Here is a 21,485-nt window from a genome sequence, read left to right as displayed (position 1 = left end):
GCTATGTCTTGCTTGTTCTATGTTGCTATTGTCTATATTGTAATTATTTTTAATAACCTGCCCAGGGACTGCGGTTGAAAATTAGCCGGCTGGCTAAAACCGGCACTTTTACTGAAACGTTGATTAATGTGCACTGTCCCTGTCAAAATAAAAAATAAACTCAAACTCAAACTTACTTTGTTTGTCTCTATAAAATCAATATGTCTAATATCTGACAATGGATAAGAGTCCAGTCTTTAAGTACAGGCACTGCCCTCTCTAAAGATGAGCTTTACATTGCCAAAGCTAACACCTGTACACAGATCTCATAGTAGGTAACTATAGTAGGTAACTATAGCCAGCATATTGTGGCAAAGAAGGGGGTCGAGTGATAAATGGCAGATATGTCAGAGCAAAATAAACGGGCTCTGCACTCTCACTAAAATGTCCACCCCGATCAGAACTACATATCGCAAAATGGCCGACAGCCAAAACGACAATACCCAGGAGCAAGGGGAACGCTTAGAAGGTGGGGCCAAGCCACAGATAAGGGGTCAAGACAAACCAGGAAGAGAGAGTGGAAGAGCTGGAAGGATCTGTGAGCCATAGAGAAAGAGACAATATATATCGGCTGGATTTACCATGTATGAGCTGGACTGTTTGGACTTACCTGTTGGTGTTTGGACCTGGACCTACTGAGAACCCGATTCGTGTACCGAACCCTGCTATCCTTGACCTCGCCTGCGGCCTGGGTGGACCAGGACAGAGAAACAAACACACAGGTATTGTCCTGTTCGAATAACTCTCATTCTGGGGTGATTTTGGTGACGGTTTCCCGCTTAATTTGTAACAAACTCTCCTAATCTTGAAGAGGTTTGTTACACGTGGTGGAGAATGCGGGAATATGGACTGACCATACTGCTGGTTAGGTAGAAGAAAACAAATGTTCAATTAGCACTCGAAAGGGGAGTCAGGTTCTTTTTGTGGCTTTTGTTTGGTTAGGACAGTTTACTCGGGGAAATGAGTATGGAGTATGAGGCAACTAGAGTTCAACAACTATTTCATCAGGATGCAATGCGAATGTATCAGGACACGTTACAGGTCCAGCACCTCAGCAATCAGCTGCTCAGAGAAGAGCAAGAGAGAAACACCTGGGAGTTAAGAGAAGGCCTAAAGGGGTTAGCGGACCAAATTTGGGCTCAGTTACCAGCTGCAAATACCCAGAGGCGGGCCAATCATTTTCTTCAAAAAATGACAAAGCAGGATGATGTGGAAGCATATCTCACCACATTCGAAAGGACGGCAGAGTGAGAGGATTGGCCAAAAGAAGAATGGGCAGGGCTTCTGGCACCATACATTGCAGGGGATGCTCAAAAAGCGTAATTCGACCTGGAGTTGAAAGATGCACAGGATTACGATAAACTAAAGGGAGAGATTTTGACTAGACTGGGAGTGACCGATACTGCTTCCACCAGTGGTCCTAGCGAACTGGACAACCCCCGAACACAGATGTTCGACTTGATTCACCTGGCACGAAAATGGTTGCGACTGGAGACCCGTTCATCCGCCGAGATCTTTGAGACCATCGTACTCGACCAGTTTCAGCGAGGTCTACCCCAAGAAGTTTGACGATGGGTTGGCCAGAATGAGGTACTTTCCGCCGACCATCTTGTGGGCCTGGTTGAACAGTAATGTACGGCAGGAACAGCTGAGCAGGCACAACAAACATGTGTGTGATGAAGGTTGAAGGGAAAGGGGTTGAAGCACTGTTGGAGTCCGGCAGTATTCTAACCCTGGTCGTTGCAAACCTAGTGCCGACTCATAAACTGGATACAAGTCAGGATATCAGTGTTACGTGCATTCATGGAGATACTCGCTCGTACTCCACAGCCTTAGTGAGCATACAAACCGAGAACGGGCTGCTAGATTATGAGGTCGGCGTGGTCCCAAAGATGCCATATGATGTAATACTGGGTAGATACTTTGCGAATTTAGGCCAAAAGAACGGCATTTTTGAGAAGCCAACAACCCTGACCAAGCAGGAAGTAGCATGTAGCCTTCAACCAAAGCCAAGAAAAGAGAAGGTCTCCCTCAGCTCCCAGCTGTGCCCTGGACACCATATGTGAATTGATTGCCCCCCATCTATCTTCAGAGTTCGTTCTGTTAGGTGACCTAAACTGGGATATGCTTAACCCCGGCAGTTCTACAATCTAAGCTTGATGCCCTCAATCTCACACAAATTATCAAGGAACCCACCAGGTACAACCCTAAATCTGTAAACATGGACACCAACATAGATATTATCCTGACCAACTTGCCCTCCAAATACACCTGTGCTGTTTTCAATCAGGATCTCAGCGATCACTGCCTCAATGCCTGCATCCGCTATGGGTCTGCGGTCAAACGACCACCCCTCATCACTGTCAAACGCTCCCTAAAATGTTTCTGCGAGCAGGCCTTTCTAATCGACCTGGCCTTGGTATCCTGGAAGGATATTGGCCTCCTCCCATCAGTCGAGGATGCCTGGTTATTCTTTAAAAGTAATTTCCTCACCATCTTAAATAAGCATGCCCCTTTCAAAAACTGTAGAACTAAGAACAGATATAGCCCTTGGTTCACTCCAGACCTGACTGCCCTCGACCAGCACAAAAACATCATGTGGCATACTGCAATAGCATTGAATAGTCCCCGCGATATGCAACTTTTTAGGGAAGTCAGGAACCAATACATGCAGTCAGTCAGGAAAGCAAAGTCTAGCTCTGTGTTAACAAACCTCCAGACGAGCTTCAATGCCATACAACACTCCTTCCGTGGCCTCCAACTGCTCTTAAACGCTAGTAAATCTAAATGCATGCTTTTCAACCGTTTGTTGCCCGCACCGGCCCGCCCGACTAGCATCACTACTCTGGACAGTTCTGACTTAGAATATGTGGACAACTACAAATACCTATGTATCTGGCTAGAGAGTAAACTCTCCTTCCAGACATATTAGACATCTCCAATCCAAAATTAAATCTAGAATCGGCTTTCTATTTCACAACAAATCCTCCTACACTCACGCCGCAAGACATACCCTAGTAAAACTGACTATCCTACAGATCCTCGACTTCGGCAATGTAATTTACAAAATAGCCTACAACACTCTACTCAGCAAACTGCATCCAGTTATCACAGTGCCATCTGTTTTGTCACCAAAGCCCCATATACCAACCAACACTGTGACCTGTGTGCTCTAGTCAGCTGGCCCTAGCTACATATTCGTCACCAGACCCACTGGCTCCAGGTCATCTATAAGTCGTTGCTAGGTAAAGCTCCACCTTATCTCAGCTCACTGGTCATGATAACAACACCCACTCGTAGCACTCGCTCAAGCAGGTATATCTCACTGGTCATCCCCAAAGCCAACAAATTTGTCCGCCTTTCCTTCCCGTTCTCTGCTGCCAATGACTGGAACGAATTGCAAAAATCGCTGAAGCTGGAGATTTATATTCCCCTCACTAACTTTTAACATCAGCTATCTGAGCAACTAACCCATCGCCGCAGCTGTACATAGCCCATCTGTAAATAGCCCATCCAATCTACCTACCTCATCCCCATATTGTTTTTCTTTACTTTTTTTTTCTTTTGCACAACAGTATTTCTACTTGCACATCATCATCTGCACATCTCACTCCAGTGTTAATTTGCTAAATTGTAATTACTTCGCTACTATGGCCTATTTATTGCCTTACCTCCTCCCGCCATTTGCACACACTGTATATAGACTTTCTTTTTAAATTATATTGTGTTATTGACTGTACGCTTGTTAATGCCATGTGTAACTCTGTGTTGTTGTTTGTGTTGCACTGCTTGGCTTTATCTTGGCCAGGTCACAGTTGTAAATGAGAACTTGTTCTCAACTAGCTTACCTGGTTAAATAAAGGTGAGAGCCAAAGACAAAAGACAGCCTTTGCAACCCCTGACGGTTTGTTTCAATACACCGTCAGGCTTACATGGGGCCCCAGCCACCTTTCAACGACTAATGGACAAGGTCCTAAAACCGCACCAAGTGTACGCCGCAGCCTATTTAGATGACGTAGGGATCTACAGCCGAGATTGGGAATTCCACTTACCCCGGGTACAGGCAGTGATAGACGCCCTAAGGAAGGCAGGGCTCACAGCGAACCCTGCAAAGTGTTACGTGGGGTTAGAGGAAACAGAGTATCTGGGATACACCGTTGGAAGAGGGTTAATCAAACCCCAACGTAAGGAGGTGGAGACAATTAGAGGATGGCCGAAACCAGTAAATAAGAAGCAGATTCGAGCCTTCCTATTGTTGACCGGTTACTACCGGAAGTTCATCCCAAGTTATGCCACAGTGTCCGCCCCACTCACCAACATGATTAGAGCCAGAGGGCCAAACATGGGAAAATGGGATGAAAGGGCCTTCAAAGCATTTAAAACATTACAGGAGGCTCTCTGCTGTAATCCAGTGCTGGTGGTACCAGACTTTGAGAGAGAGTTTGTGGTTCAGACGGATGCCTCAGAGGTCGGCTTCGGAGCTGTGCTATACCAAGAGCTAGAAGGGGTGGAACACCCCATCCTGTTTTTAAGCAGGAAGCTGGAACTACTCAGTCATTGAGAAAGAGGTGCTGGAAATAAAGTGGGCTCTAGAAAGCCTGAAATACTACCTGCTGGGGCGCCACTTCACCCTCATCAGTGACCATGCCCCACTCACCTGGATGCATAGGGCTAAAGAGAAGAACACTCGGGTGATGCGGTGGTTTTTTCACTTTGACTTAAAACAGAGCAGGGAAGGAAATGGGAAATGTGGATGGGTTATCCCTCATGCAAGCATATTTTGCTGCGGTAGCCCGACCTAGGGGGTCGTAATTAGGGGGGTGGCTAAGAAGGGGGTCAAGTGATAAACGGCAGATATGTGAGAGCAGAACTAATAAACTGGCTCTGCCCTCTCACTAAAATGGCCACCCCGATCAGAACTACAGATCACAACATGGCCGACAGCCAAAACTACAATTCCCAGAAGCAATGGGAACGCTCAGGTGGGCCCGACCCACAGATAAGGGGTCAAGACCAACCAGAAAGACAGAGAGGAAGGATCTGTGAGCCATAGAGAAAGAGACGATATACAGTGGGGAGAACAAGTATTTGATACCGATTTTGCAGGTTTTCCTACTTACAAAGCATGTAGAGGTCTGTAATTCTCATTATCATAGGTACACTTCAACTGTGAGAGACGGAATCTAAAACAAAAATCCAGAAAATCACATTGAATGATTTTTAAGTAATTAATTTGCATTTTATTGCATGACATAAGTATTTGATACATCAGAAAAGCAGAACTTAATATTTGGTACAGAAAATTTTGTTTGCAATTACAGAGATCATACATTTCCTGTAGTTCTTGACCAGGTTTGCACACACTGCAGCAGGGATTTTGGCCCACTCCTCCATACAGACCTTCTCCAGATCCTTCAGGTTTCAGGGCTGTCGCTGGGCAATATGGACTTTCAACTCTCTCCAAAGATGTTCTATGGGGTTGAGATCTGGAGACTGGCTAGGCCACTCCAGGACCTTGAAATGCTTCTTACGAAGCCACTCCTTCGTTGCCCGGGCGGTGTGTTTGGGATCATTATCATGTTGAAAGACCCAGCCACGTTTCATCTTCAATGCCCTTGCTGATGGAAGGAGGTTTTCACTCAAAATCTCACGATACATGGCCCCATTCATTCTTTCCTTTACATGGATCAGTCGCCCTGCTCCCTTTGCAGAAAAACAGCCCCAAAGCATGATGTTTCCACCCCCATGCTTCACAGTAGGTATGGTGTTTGGATGCAACTCAGCATTCTTTGTCCTCCAAACACAATGAGTTGGGTTTTCACCAAAAAGTTCTATCCAAGGTTCGTCCAAGTGAATGTGGTGTGCTGGCGACAGTCATCTGCCTCTGCCGTGCTGCCGTACTCTGTTAGGTCACACCTGTTGTTTACGAAGCATGTGACAAATAAAATTTGATTTGATTTGTGTGCACTCCTCTAGTGTTGTTTTTTCTTTGATTTCTTGGGTGAGGTATGATCATGACATGGTGTGCATAGAATTAAGTATTCTGATACAGAAAAGCAAATGAATAGGCTAGATTTAAAACGTTGATATTCTTTAGACTGTTAGGAATTAAACATTAACCAAGTTTAAAATTAAACGATTTCTCAATAGGAAAAGTTCAAAAAGGTTGTCTTTAACTGTCGCTGCCTACACTGTCTTCCTTTGGACAGTGAGTGCCTGCGCTTTACTCTTAAGTCTATTGTGCATGTACTGATGGGAAACCATTTCCATGTCCTCCCAGCAGCGCCATCCCACTTCTGGTACACATTGTAACTAATTCAGAGGGTACTGACCTGGACTCAAACCCAGGTCCCTGTGACTACCTTAACCAATACTGTATATATGTGGCACCTACATTTGAAGAAATTGTCAGAAATTTTCAGAGGGATGTCAGGAGTTAGAGGGATGAGTCAGGTATTTCCTTATTTCCTTATTTCCTTCCATCAAAGGGCAAAGTGCATGGTGAACACACCAGGGACATTGCTCCTTTATTGATAGTTAATTATGCTTTGGCTTATTATGGTCATTTACGGTAAACCCTTTGCTATTTCCTTGTACGATATAAACAACATATTCTAAGTGTCATAATCTCGGCGCACAATTGAGGCTGTGTCTTACTAGCTACTACAAGGTAAGCATTCTCACTTCTTGTTTTGAGGCTTACTTTATAACTTACTTTATCTTGTACACAAAAAGGGTGATATCTAAAACCTAAAACGGTTATTTGGCTGTCCCCATAAGGTAACAATTTTTGGTTCCAGGTAGAACCCTTTTGGTTCCAGGTATAACCCTTTTTGGGTTTTACAGAGGGTTCTACACATACACACATTACTAGCCCTGTATTAGCGGACCCGTATAGACTTTTGTAGCACATGCAAAAAAAAAATGTGATGGCAAAGAAACAGGTGAGTAAATGACCTGTTGTTGTTGTTGTTATTGTTCTTTTTCTTCTTATTGTCTCTTTGCACACAGTATGGCTTTCCATATTCATATTCGTGAGGATGTGGACAAAAGAGAGATTGAGATCACTGGGAATACCAATGATGCCATGGGATATGCCGAGACTTTGCTACAGACCTACCAATTTCATAAAATCATGAAAGGTGCTGCAAATTAACCCAATTTGGGAAATTATCAAAATATTGTTTTAAAAATATTGTTTAATTTTCCCTCTAGCTAATGCATTTACACAAATTACAAAATCATTCATTACATTATTAGTAATGCTAAATATACATATTTGGTTCATTCCTAGATTAGAGTGCATTTTGGGTAGTGTAATCTTGTCAAATATAACCATTTATTCTGTCATAAAGTTGCCCCATCTGAAGAGGTTCAATTAAGAAAAATTACTATAAAGGTGACAATAAAAGTGACAGGATTGACCATAACAAGTTTTATTTTATTTACATTTTTAAATGTAACCTCTATTTAACTAGGCAAGTCAACAAGGTTGACAATTTAATCTTAAATCAGCCAAAATTCACTTTGTGACCGGGGGAATGGAAGCTTGTTCTATGTAACAGTGAGGAGAAATTGAATGCAAGCTTAACAACAATATTTGAACTTGTTAAAAATATTTCTATTCTATCTATGGGTAACAGGGTTGATGTATTATGCTCGACATGCTCAGTTTTCCACTTCAAAACACCAGAAAATAGCCACAGCGTAGAACCATATTTTTAACTATGATTTAACTATTAATATTCAGTGTTTGTTATGAAAAACATATTTTTAAATGAATAGTTTTACCATATTAAAACGAGAGTCCAGTTCGCATTACAAGGTTGAATTTAAACCTAGTAAAGGGTTTACTAATCAGTTACCCACACCTACAATTATCTGTAAGGTCCCTCAGTCGAGCAGTGAATTTCAAACACAGATTCAACCACAAAGAGGGAGGTTTTCCAATGCCACGCAAAGAAGGGAACCTATTGGTAGATGGGTAAAAAAACATTACACCCAGTCACTACAAAGACGCAGGAAACCACTCAGGTATTTCACCATGAGGCCAATGGTGACTTTAAAACAGTTAGAGTTTTTTTATTTGTTTCATTTTACCTTTATTTAACTAGGCAAGTCAGTTAAGAACAAATTCTTATTTTCAATGACTGCCTAGGAACAGTGGGTTAACTGCCTGTTCAGGGGCAGAATGACAGATTTGTACCTTGTCAGCTAGGGGATTTGAAGTTGCAACCTTTCGGTTACTAGTCCAACACTCTAACCACTAGGCTACCCTGCTGCCCCAGTTTAATGGCTATGATGGGAGAAAACTGAGGATGGATCAGCACCATTGTAGATAACCCACAATGCTAACCTAATTGATAGAGTGAAAAGAAGGAAGCTTGTACAGAATAAAAACATTCCAAAACATGCATCCTGGTTGCATAAAGGCACTAAAGTAATACTAGCAAAAATGTAGCAAAGCAATACATTTTTTGTCCTGAATAGTGTTATGTTTGGGGCAAATCCAATACAACACCCCTCTCCATATTTTCAAGCATAATGGTGGCTGCAGCATGTTATGGGTATGCTTGTAATCATTAGACTGGGGAGTTTTTCAGAATATAAAAGAAATGTAATGGGGGTATGAATACTTTCTGAAGGTCTACTTACATAATTATTGAGATTCTAGAATGTAATGCTTTGTTTATGTTACTGTATTTCTTCACTTTAACTTCATATGGTCTTCAAACCTAATCTGATATTGAAATGTGAAATCTTACATTTTTCACAGAAAAAAAAGAAATTTGTCATGGCTTCCTTTTTGGACGTTGCTTTGAAGGAGGTACAGTATAAGTATTATCAGTGGAAATGCACCATTTGTGATAGAAATTATTTTCTTTTGACAAAAATGTATGTTCTAATTTCCCTGACTTAATCAGTATGGGTTTATTGCACTGATATTGATTTATATTTAAGATGTATGTATGGGTATCCATTCTACTATGCCATATCAATGGGAGGTGGAAAATGGACTTGGTTGGTCATGTATCCCAGAGAATGAGGGCATTGAGAGAGACTACTGTGACCCAGCAAAGACAGAGAGGTATCTATTTTAAACTGAGACAATTACTAAATGTGTAAAAATGAAGTAAAAGCCTTGAAAGTGTTTTTTATGCCCTAGCCACGGAATACCACCGGTGAACTTTATCCTCATGATCCGCGGTCACAGCAAAGTTCGGCGACTTGCTACGGTTTCCTCCCTGGACCAACCAGAAGCTGCCCTTGCTACCGAGTGGGCTTGGTACTGGGAAGAAGAGGATGAATGCTGGAACGTATTTTGGTCATCAGTATGTAGTGATACCTAATTTCCCCCTCTAATATGGCACAAAGAAAAGAAGAAAGTATCCCTAAAGTGTGTGTGTGTGTGTGTGTGTGTGTGCTAAGACTATGGAGGACCTAGAGAGGGTGTACAGTGATCCCTCTCTTGGCTCAGTGTTTGAGTTCACTGCTGGACGACACACCTATGAAGTCAATTTGGAAGGTAGGCTGATATTATCTACCTGCTTTAGTATCTACCTGCTTTACTTTCTGAACTGAGAAAGATATTCTTTTTTAGACATGATCCAGAGTAACAAGAGCTCACACACCCTAAGACTGGTAAGAAGACGTCCGATCTTCAAATCTCCCAGAGATGTTCAGAGAGTAATTTGGTAAGAGTGAAATACAGCAAACTGAATTATTGATTTTCTAAACAAAAAAAATACTACATTGAAATAATCTGGGCAAGATTATGTAATTAGATTTTGGTTCACTAAGGGTGATATTGAGTGAGTCTCCAGATACAGTGCCTTGCGAAAGTATTCAGCCCCCTTGAACTTTGCGACCTTTTGCCACATTTCAGGCTTCAAACATAAAGATATAAAACTGTATTTTTTTGTGAAGAATCAACAACAAGTGGGACACAATCATGAAGTGGAACGACATTTATTGGATATTTCAAACTTTAACAAATCAAAAACTGAAAAATTGGGCGTGCAAAATTATTCAGCCCCCTTAAGTTAATACTTTGTAGCGCCACCTTTTGCTGAGATTACAGCTGTATGTCGCTTGGGGTATGTCTCTATCAGTTTTGCACATCGAGAGAATTTTTTCCCATTCCTCCTTGCAAAACAGCTCGAGCTCAGTGAGGTTGGATGGAGAGCATTTGTGAACAGCAGTTTTCAGTTCTTTCTACAGATTCTCGATTGGATTCAGGTCTGGACTTTGACTTGGCCATTCTAACACCTGGATATGTTTATTTTTGAACCATTCCATTGTAGATTTTGCTTTATGTTTTGGATCATTGTCTTGTTGGAAGACAAATCTCCGTCCCAGTCTCAGGTCTTTTGCAGACTCCATCAGGTTTTCTTCCAGAATGGTCCTGTATTTGGCTCCATCCATCTTCCCATCAATTTGAACCATTTTCCCTGTCCCTGTTGAAGAAAAGCAGGCCCAAACCATGATGCTGCCACCACCATGTTTGACAGTGGGGATGGTGTGTTCAGGGTGATGAGCTGTGTTGCTTTTACGCCAAACATAACGTTTTGCATTGTTGCCAAAAAGTTCAATTTTGGTTTCATCTGACCAGAGCACCTTCTTCCACATGTTTGGTGTGTCTCCCAGGTGGCTTGTGGCAAACTTTAAACGGATATCTTTAAGAAATGGCTTTCTTCTTGTCACTCTTCCATAAAGGCCAGATTTGTGCAATATACGACTGATTGTTGTCCTATGGACAGAGTCTCCCACCTCAGCTGTAGATCTCTGCAGTTCATCCAGAGTGATCATGGGCCTCTTGACTGCATCTCTGATCAGTCTTCTCCTTGTATGAGCTGAAAGTTTAGAGGGACGGCCAGGTCTTGGTAGATTTGCAGTGGTCTGATACTCCTTCCATTTCAATATTATCGCTTGCACAGTGCTCCTTGGGATGTTTAAAGCTTGGGAAATCTTTTTGTATCCAAATCCGGCTTTAAACTTCTTCACAACAGTATCTCGGACCTGCCTGGTGTGTTCCTTGTTCTTCATGATGCTCTCTGCGCTTTTAACGGACCTCTGAGACTATCACAGTGCAGGTGCATTTATATGGAGACTTTATTACACACAGGTGGATTGTATTTACCATCATTAGTCATTTAGGTCAACATTGGATCATTCAGAGATCCTCACTGAACTTCTGAGAGAGTTTGCTGCACTGAAAGTAAAGGGGCTGAATAATTTTGCACGCCCAATTTTTCAGTTTTTGATTTGTTAAAAAGTTTGAAATATCCAATAAATGTCGTTCCACTTCATGATTGTGTCCCACTTGTTGTTGATTCTTCACAAAAAAATACAGTTTTATATCTTTATGTTTGAAGCCTGAAATGTGGCAGAAGGTCGCAAAGTTCAAGGGGGCCGAATACTTTCGCAAGGCACTGTAGGTACTAGCTACCTTTGTGGCATGATGAGGACAATATGATCATTGATGACAATTTGTATACCCTCACTTCTTCCTTAAGCATGTCTAATACCAACACTTCGATTGTGCCATCTTACTGGGACCAGTCTCGATTGCCTGGGAACGGCTTTGAGGTAATGGAAAAACACCCAAAAAGCATAAAACATACATGCATTGTGACAATGTTCACTGTGGATGTGATGTTACATTAAATGATCAGATAAACTTGTTTGAATCCCGCAATCGTATCCTTCAGGAAAGATGGTGTAGCATGCAAAACCATTCTGTGTTGTCTAGAAGCATGTATCATTATGAATGAGTTTATGAGGGGGTTTTCTATGTCTTCACAGATGGTTTTGTTGCCAAGCTCAACAGCTGAACACAAAGACATTAAGGCCTGTTTTGAGAAAACCGCTGTGGGGTTTCACATACTCACCATTGAGAGAGTACAAAACCTTTACCAATGGAACTTCTATGAGCTGTATGTTTCTTAAAGAGATAGTTCACTCAAAATACAACTCTATTTCGTTTTTTCTTCTTTCTGTAGCTGGTTCAGATTGAATACAAATAAAAATTTGTAGTCAATCAACATTTACCAAATAATGTAAGATATGGATCATATTTACTAAAACTGATGGAAGCTGATCTCTATGCAAAATTAAATCATACAGTTGAAAGGATAGTTCACCCAAATTACATTGTGGTTTCCTTACCCTGAATGAAGTCCATGGATAAGGTAAGACAGCATTCCATTCAAGTCAATGGTACCAATTTGAGATTTTTTGAGCTTCATGCCAACATCTATAAGTATCTTATTTGAGCTGCACAATCAATTTGAGATACTTTAGGATGATTTGGACATAAAGTGCGAAAAACTACAGGGTAAACTGTCATTTGGGTGAACGTTCCCTTTTATGAACAAAGTGATTTTCTATATATCAGTATTCAAATACTGTACAGTAGATACAGTGATTCTGCATTTGAACATTTGAATGGCACCTTTGTTAGTCTTACTAAAATGTATATGATTGCCTACTGTAATAAATCAATTCCAACATATTCCTTTTTAGGCAAAGAGATCAGATGAAATCCTCAGGGACAAGCATCATGGAGAAACAGCTTTTCCATGGAACTGTCTCTGAACATGTTGACAGAATTTGCAAAGACAACTTTGACTGGAGAGTATGCAGAAACAATGACATTCCCTATGGAAAAGGTATGATGCCAGTATTGTGTATATGCAATACCCAAATCAATAACTGTTATATTGACACAATTTGATTGTCTGTCTGTGAATATAGATTATTATGGATAAATCGCTAAATCTGGTCCGTTCACGTGCTATCTGAATTTTGGTAAATATACGTTTCCAACTTGTATGTTTCACTTGAATGACCCCACAACTCTTAATTACCCCAACTCTTAAAGTGGAAATGTGGGAGAAAGTTTCCGAGTTGTGAGGTTTCATCGCTGACCTTTTATCTTTTCAACCAAAAGATGACACAAAATCAGTTTGACAATTACAACTTATTAATGTTGATAATGTAGCTAGTTGACCATATAGTCAATGTTAAGCAAGCTATATAATGCTATCTAGCTAGCTAATTCTATCTAGCTAGCTAAAATCTTATTGGTTGAAGAATTGTTCTGACTTAAGAAGCACTTACACCACATTCACAAAATTCATTCAGAGGTCAAAGTAGCACAAGTAAGCATTTCATATTGTGCTGTACATAAAATCAAGACACTCCATATAGTATGATATGTTACGAATTTCAATTCGTATGATATGTTACGAATTGCAATTCGTAGAATATAATAGGAATTTGCATGCAATATGTACAATATGTCACAAATTATAATTTGCTATGGCTAACTTCAGCTAGGATAGGGGTTAGGGCTAAGGTTAGCTAATATGCTAAGTAGTTGCAAAGAAGCTGAAAAGTAGTAAGTAGTGCAAAGTTGCTAATTAGCTAAATTGCTAAAGTTGTCCATGATGAGATTCAAACATACAACCTTTGGGTTGCTAGACATTCGCATTATAAGCTTACCCATCCACCCGGACCAACCACCCTTGATTTTTGCCTTAAGTGACCTCTGTTTTATGTAACCACACCAAACATAACATATCATACTACTAAGTAGAACAATTTTGACAAATTCTGACTACCTGCATTAAACACAATCATGTCAGATTTACAACTTCCTTATTGGGAAGTTTCCCGCTTCCGACCGGCATGTGAATGCAGCAATAGTATAATTAAACAATACATTCTCCAAATACGCAGTCATATATTCCAAGCAACAAAACTGGTTTTATAAAGTACATTTTTTGTAAAAGAAAATCTAAGCTAAACATTATTCATTTATTTCAGGAAATTACTTTGCCAGGGATGCTAGTTACTATACCAGCCAGTCCGGAGTGAGGTCCATGTTTGTTTGTCGTGTGCTGGTTGGAGACTACACTGTGGGAAACTCCAGCTGTCGGACACCACCTCTTAAAGAAACAGGAGGATCCATCGCCTATGACAGCTGTGTGGACAACATCCAAGAGCCGCATGTGTTCGTAGTTTTTAAAAAGTCTCAGATTTACCCTGAATACCTTATAAAGTTTTAAAACCATGCTCCCAACCCAAATCCCTTGGTTTAACCAAACCCAACTGCCAAGCCAAATCCTGCTTAATTGCCAAAACTACAATGGCAGGGGGAGCACAGGCTTTATAAGGATGAGTCTTGTCCTTGAGGCAGAACCGAGCAATTTCCACTAGATGGGCCAGCTGCAAAGTTAAAATTGGCTATATTATAATTAATGAAAACAAAAAGTAGCTTTTTGGTCATATTTTAAGGTTAGGGTTAGGTATAATGGTTACCAATGTGGTTAAGGTTAGGGTTAATACATTTTAAATCAGATTTTATGACTGTGTATGTGTCAGCTGGTGAACACTCTGCAGAGCTGCCTACAGAACAAAAAATGCTCACCTGCATGGCGGCTTGACCCAGAGACATCATTTCCATGGGCACGTGTCTCCTCAGATATGTTCAATATACACTACGAATGCTGATGCTCCAGATACTCAACTAGTCTAAAGAAGGCCAGTGTTTTTGCTTCATTATTCAAAACAACAGTTTCAGCTGTGCTAACATAATTGCAAAAGGGTTTTCTAATGATCAATTAGCCTTTTAAAATGATAAACTTGGATTAGCTATCACAACGTGCCATTGGAACACAGGAGTGATGGTTGCTGATAATGGGCCTCTGTACGCCTATGTAGATATTCTATTAAAAATCAGCTGTTTCCAGCTACAACAGTCATTTACAACATTAACAATGTCTACACTGTATTTCTGATAAATTTGTTGTTATTTTAAATGGACAGAAAATGTGCTTTTCTTTCAAAAACAAGGACATTTCTAAGTGACCCCAAACATTTGAATGGTATATATATATATATATATATATATAGTGCATTGGAAAAGTATTCAGACCCCTTCCCCTTTTCCACATTTTGTTACGTTACAGCCTTATTCTAAAATGGATTAAATATGTTTCCACCCCTCATCAATATACACACAATACCCCATAATGACAAAGAAAAAGTAGATTTAAATAAAAAATAAAAACAGTAATACCCAAGAAGACTCAAGGCTGTAATCACTGCCCAAGGTGCTTCCACAAAATACTGAGTAAAGGGTCTGAATACTTATGTAAATGTTATATTTCTGTTTTTTATTTGTAATCATTTTTTCAAAAATGTTTAAAAATGTGTTTTTGCTTTGTCATTATGGGGTATTGTGTGTAGATTGATGAGGGGTGGAAACTATTTCATCCATTTAGAATAAAGCTGTAACGTAACAACATTTTTTACTATTTTCTACATTGTAGAATAATGGTGAAGACAACAAAAATAGGAAATAACACATATGGAATCATGTAGGAACCAAAAAAGTGTTAAACAAATCAAAATATATTTTAGATTTTAGATTCTTCAAAGTAATCATCCCTCACCTTGATGACAGCTTTGCACACTCTTGGCATTCTCTCAACCAGCTTCACCTGGAATGCTTTTCCAACGTTCTTCAAGGAGTTCCCACATATGCTGAGCACTTGTTGGCTGCTTTTCTTCACTCTGCGATCCGACTCATCCCAAACCATCTCAAGTTGGTTGAGGTCGGGGATTATGGAGGCCAGGTCATCTGATGCAGCACTCCATCACTCTCCTTCTTGATAAAATATCCCTTACACAGCCTGGAGGTGTGTTGGGTCATTGTCCTATTGAAAAACAAATGATAGTCCCACTAAGCCCAAACCAGATGGGATGGCGAATTGCTGCAGAATGCTGTGAATTCTAAATAAATCACCGACAGTGTCACCAGCAAAGCACCCCCACACCATAACAACTCCTCTACATGCTTTACGGTGGGAAATACATCATCCGAGATCATCCGTTCACCAAAAACTCCCATTTGGACTACAGACCTAAGGACAAATTTCCACAGGTCTAATGTCCATTGCTCGTGTCCTTTGGCCTAAGCAAGTCTCTTCTTATTATTGGTATCCTTTAGTAGTGGTTTCTTTGCAGCAATTCAACCACTAAGGCCTGATTCACACAGTCACCTCTGAACAGTTGATGTTGCTGGAACTCTGGGAAGCATTTGTTTGGGCTGCAATTTCTGAGGCTGGTAACTCTAATGAACTTATCCTCTGCAGTAGAGGTAACGCTGGGTCTTCCTTTCCTGTGGCGGTCCTCATGAGAGCCAGTTTCATCATTTACATTTAAGTCATTTAGCAGACGCTCTTATCCAGAGCGACTTACAAATTGGTGCATTCACCTTATGACATCCAGTGGAGCAGCCACTTTACAATAGTGCATCTTGATGGTTTTTGCGACTGCATTTGAATAAACTTTCAAAGTTCTTGAAATCTTCCTCATTGACTGACCTTCATGTCTTAAATGATGGACTGTCGTTTCTCTTTGCTTATTTGAGCTGTTCTTGTCATAATATGGACTTGGTCTTTTACCAAATAGGGCTATCTTCTGTATACCACTCCTACCATGTCACAACACAACTGATTGGCTCAAACGCATTAAGAAGGAAAGAAATTCCACAAATTATTTTTAAGAAGGCACACCTGTTAATTGAAATGCATTCAAGGTGACTACCTCATGAAGCTGGTTGAGAGAACACCAAGAGTGTGCAAATCTGTTATCAAGGCAAAGGGTGGCTACTTTGATTTGTTTAAAACCTCTTTGGAATAGGCGGGACGCAAATGTCTCAACTGGCCAATTGCCAGGGAAAATGCAGAGCGCCAGATTCAAATAAAATACTATAAAATTCAAACTTTCATTAAATCACACATGTAAGATGCTCAATAAAAGCTACACTCGTTGTGAATCCAGCCAACATGTCAGATTTTAAAAATGCTTTTCGGCGAAAGCATAAGAATCTATCATCTGCTGATAGCACCAACAGTAAACAAAGAGGGTAGCATATTTCAACCCTGCAGGCGCTACACAAAACGTTGAAATAAAATATAAAACATGTATTACCTTTGACGAGCTTCTTTTGTTGGCACTCCAATATGTCCCATAAACATCACAATTGGTCCTTTTGTTCGATTAATTCCGTCCATATATATCCAAAATGTCCATTTATAAAGTGCGTTTGATCCAGAAAAAACAGCTTACAAAAAACGCAACTTCAGAGTGTTTTCTATCCAAATATATGAATAATATGCATATCTTATATTCTTGGCATGAGTAGCAGGAAGTTGAAATTGGGCACGCTATTTATCCAAAAGTGAAAATTCTGCCCCTAGCCCCAAGAGGTTTATAACAATTTTTTGGTTACTACATGATTCCATATTTGTTATTTCATAGTTTTGATGTCTTCACTATTATTCTACAATGTCGAAAATAGTCGAAAATAGTCAAAATAAAGAAAAGCCCTTGAATGAGTAGGTGAGTCCAAACCTTTGACTGGTACTGTATATAAACTCAGCAAAAAAAGAACCGTCCTCTCACTGTCGACTGCGTTTATTTTCAGCAAACTTAACGTGTAAATATTTGTATGAACATAACAAGATTCAACAACTGAGACATAAACTGAACAAGTTCCACAGACATGTGACTAACAGAAATGTAATAATGTGTCTCTGAACAAGGGGGGAGGTGTCAAAATCAAAAGTAACAGTCAGTATCTGGTGAGGCCACCAGCTGCATTAAGTACTGCAGAGCATCTCCTCCTCATGGACTGCACCAGACTTGCCAGTTCTTGCTGTGAGATGTTACCCCACTCTTCCACCAAGGCACCTGCAAGTTCCCGGACATTTCTGGGGGGAATGGCCCTAGCCCTCACCCTCCAATCCAACAGGTCCCAGACGTGCTCAACGGGATTGAGATCCGTGTTCTTCGCTGGCCATGGCAGAACACGGATATTTCTGTCTTGCACGAAATCACGCACAGAACGAGCAGTATGGCTGGTGGCATTGTCATGCAGGTGGGTCATGTCAGGATGAGCCTACAGGAAGGGTAACACATGAGGGAGGAGGAGGTCTTTCCTGTAACGCACAGTGTTGAGATTGCCTGCAATGACAATATGCTCAGTCCAATGATTCTGTGACACACTGCCCCAGACCATGACGGACCCTCCACCTCAAAATCGGCCCCGTTTTAGAGTACGGGCCTCGGTGTAACGCTCATTCCTTTGACGATAAAGGCGAATCCGACCATCAACCCAGGTGAAACAAAACCGTGACTCGTCAGTGAAGAACACTTTCTGCCAGTCCTGTCTGGTCCAGTGACGCTGGGTTTGTGCCCATAGGCGACATTGTTGCCGGTGATGTCTGGTGAGGACCTGCCTTACAACAGGCCTACAAGCCCTCAGTCCAGCCTCTCTCAGCCTATTGCGGACTGTCTGAGCACTGATGGCGAGATTGTGCGTTCCTGGTGTAACTCGGGCAGTTGTTGTTGCCATCCTGTACCTGTCCCGCAGGTGTGATGTTCTGATGTACCAATCCTGTGCAGGTGTTGTTACATGTGGTCTGCCACTGCGAGGATGATCAGCTGTCCGTCCTGTCTCCCTGTAGCGCTGTCTTAGGCATCTCACAGTACGGACATTGCAATTTATTGCCTTGGCCACATCTGCAGTCCTCATGCCTCCTTACAGCATACCTAAGGCACATTTACACAGTTGAGCAGGCACCCTGGGCATCTTTCTTTGTGTTTTTCAGAGTCAGTAGAAAGGACTCTTTAGTGTCCTAAGTTTTTATAACTGTGACCTTATTTGCCTATCGTCTGTAAGCTATTAGTGTTTTAACGACGTGCATGTTCATGTGTGTGTTCATTAATTGTTTATGGTTCATTGAACAAGCATGGGAAACAGTGTTTAAACCCTTTACAATGAAGATCTGTGAAGTTATTTGGATTTTTACGAATTATCTTTGAAAGACAGGATCCTGAAAAGGGGCATTTCTTTTTTTTTTGCTGAGTTTATATATATACCGGCAGGTTCATTAATTTTTGGACATCGACCAAGTTATTATTATTTTAGATGTCTACCACAGCATGTTGGAGATTAAATAAAATAATGAATATGTTGTTACATCCAAATCTGGTGAACGTTGTAGGAATTACTGCACTTTTTATATGTTGTCTCCCCCACTTTTTAAGGGACCAAAAGTAATTGGACATTTGGCTGCACAGCTGTTCCATGGCCAGGTGTGTGTTATTCCCTCATCAGTTCATTTACAAATTGATTTCAAGTGTGGCATTTGCATTTGGAATCTATTGCTCAATATGAAGTCCAAAGAGCTGTCACTGCCAGCGAAGCAAGGCATCATTAGGCTGAAAAATCTAATCAAACCCATCAGAGAGATAGCAAAAACAATAGGTGTATAGGTGTGGCCAAATCAACTATTTGGTACATTCTTAAAAAGAAAGAACACCAAAACGCCCAGAAGACCCCGGAAATCAACTGTGGTGGGGATGACAGAATATTTTTTTCCCTGGTGAAGAAAACCCCCTTCACAACAGTTGGCCAGATAATGAACGCCTTCCAGGAGGTCAGTGTATCTGTCTCAAAGTCAACAATCAAGAGAAGACTTCACCAGAGTAAAGACAGACGGTTTACCACAAGATGTAAAACATTGATAAGCCTCAAAAACAGGAAGCCCAGATTAGAGTTTGCCAAAAAACATCTTAAAAAACCTGTACAGTTCTGGAACTGATGAGTCAAATATCAATCAAGAGAAGAGTATGGAGAAGGGAAGGAACTGCTCATGATCCAAAGCTTACCACCTCATCTGTGAAGCATGGTGGTGGTAGTAGTATGCCGTGGGCATGTCTGGCTGCCAATGGAACTGGTTCCCCTGTATTTATTGATGATGTGACTGCTGACAAGCAGCAGAATGAATTCTGAAGTGTCTAGGGCTATATTATCTGCTCAGATTCAGCGAAATGCTTCAAAACTCATTGGACGGAGCTTCACAGTGCAGATGGACAATGTCCTGACGCATACTGCGAAAGCAACCCAATACATTTTTAAGGCAAAGAAGTGGAATGTTCTGCAATGGCCAAGTCAATCATCAGACCTGAATCCAATTGAGCATGCATTTCACTTGCTGAAGGAAAAACGCCCAAAAAAAGCAGGAACAGAAGACCGTTTCAGTAAAGGCCTTGCAGAGCATCCCTAGGGAAGAAACCCAGCATCTGGTGATGTCTATGGGTTCCAGACTTCAGGCAATCATTGACTGCGAAGAATTTGCAAACAAGCAATTTGCAAACCATTTAATTTATGATTATGTTAGTTTGTCCAATTACTTTTGAGCCTCTAAAATTGGGGGGCTATGTATAAAAATGGTTGTAATTCCTACACGGTTCATACAATAATTTTGACAAAACCATTAAATTATAGATGAAAGCCTACACTTAAAGCACATCTTGATGATTTATTTTCCAATCCATTTTGGTGGCGTACAGAGCCAAAAGTATGTACATTTGGTCACTGTCCAAATACTTATGGACCTGACTGTGTTTTTCTTATTTTTTTTCCAGTTTTTGTTGTTTCTCTGTAATACTAGCCACCTAACAATTTTATGAAGTTGGCTTAAGCTATCCAAGATTGGGAACTCGCAACCTCAACTAGCCACCAAGAAGCCATTTCAGGCTATCAATCAAGTTAGAGTAGCTATCTTAGCTGGCATGACTCTACAAAAGCAAGCAATTACTAAATGTACTGAATAAGACTCAAATTCCTTTAAATATTTTACCAAGATTTTAGCAGAAATGCAGAGAAGCCTTTCCTTAAAAAAATAACCACCAGTCAGGAGGATACAGACAGCTCAAGACATATGCAGAAAAATAAACATATTTTTGACATGGAATTAAGCATAATGATTATGTCTCTAGATTGCAGGAAAAAGCTGTTTCAGGTGTCTGAAAAATGCTAAATTCTCCATCTTCACCCCCCAGCCACCTCCGATTTCTGGGGTGCATGACGATTTAACAAGTGACATCAATAAGGGATCATAGCTTTCACCTGGGTTTACCTGGTCAGTCTATGTCATGGAAAGAGCAGGTGTTGGTTAGGGCTTGTAAGTAAGCATTACACTGTAAGGTCTACACCGGTTGTATTCGGCGCATGTGACAAATAGAATTTGATTTAATCGTACCATTTTGTATACTCAGTGTATATATGCACTATACAGTCATACCTATGGATTGTGCACTGATGACATGGGGTATCTGCCTACTTAGTGACACGCACAGTACACAATTCTGAAGAGTTTACACAAATCGTAGCTCTTATTACAGGCTGGTGCCTTTACATGGAGGGTGACTGCTGCCGGTGACCATGAGCACGTAAACATTTACTGTAATATTCACATGCAAAAAAGGAATCGCTATAACAACACAAGTATGTATAAAAAGCATTTACATTCAACAGAAATGATTTACCCAAAAATAGATTAGAAAACAATGATTTTTGATTG

The 21,485-nt window shown here is 40.8% G+C and overlaps 1 protein-coding gene across 2 annotated transcripts; it reads left to right on the top strand.

The window, feature by feature from the left end:
• Positions 1–8,773: 8,773 nt before the first annotated feature.
• Positions 8,774–14,941, top strand: LOC115106279 (protein mono-ADP-ribosyltransferase PARP12-like). 2 transcript variants are annotated; one of them, XM_029628847.2, is made up of 9 exons: positions 8,774–8,866; positions 9,001–9,127; positions 9,206–9,371; positions 9,469–9,565; positions 9,641–9,734; positions 11,556–11,628; positions 11,845–11,975; positions 12,565–12,710; positions 13,870–14,941. In XM_029628847.2, the coding sequence occupies exons 2-9, from the start codon at positions 9,009–9,011 to the stop codon at positions 14,109–14,111; spliced, it is 1,068 nt and encodes a 355-aa protein (XP_029484707.2). In that variant the 5' UTR covers positions 8,774–8,866; positions 9,001–9,008; the 3' UTR covers positions 14,112–14,941. The 2 variants fall into 2 exon arrangements, with proteins under 2 accessions (XP_029484707.2, XP_029484708.2); XM_029628848.2 differs by lacking the exon at positions 8,774–8,866 and having other exon boundaries at positions 8,889–9,127.
• Positions 14,942–21,485: the final 6,544 nt, after the last annotated feature.

This window comes from Oncorhynchus nerka, linkage group LG23, assembly GCF_034236695.1.
Source record: "Oncorhynchus nerka isolate Pitt River linkage group LG23, Oner_Uvic_2.0, whole genome shotgun sequence".
NCBI lineage: Eukaryota > Metazoa > Chordata > Actinopteri > Salmoniformes > Salmonidae > Oncorhynchus > Oncorhynchus nerka.
The sequence above is the reverse complement of the archived record's forward strand: the minus strand, read 5'-3'. Positions and strand labels throughout refer to the sequence as shown.

Coding starts and splice junctions, on each gene's coding strand:
- LOC115106279 (XM_029628847.2), top strand. CDS start 9,009: ATGGGTATCCATTCTACTATGCCATATCAATGGGAGGTGGAAAATGGA. Junction 9,128..9,205: donor GACCCAGCAAAGACAGAGAG/GTATCTATTTTA, acceptor TTTATGCCCTAG/CCACGGAATACCACCGGTGA. Junction 9,566..9,640: donor CTATGAAGTCAATTTGGAAG/GTAGGCTGATAT, acceptor ATTCTTTTTTAG/ACATGATCCAGAGTAACAAG.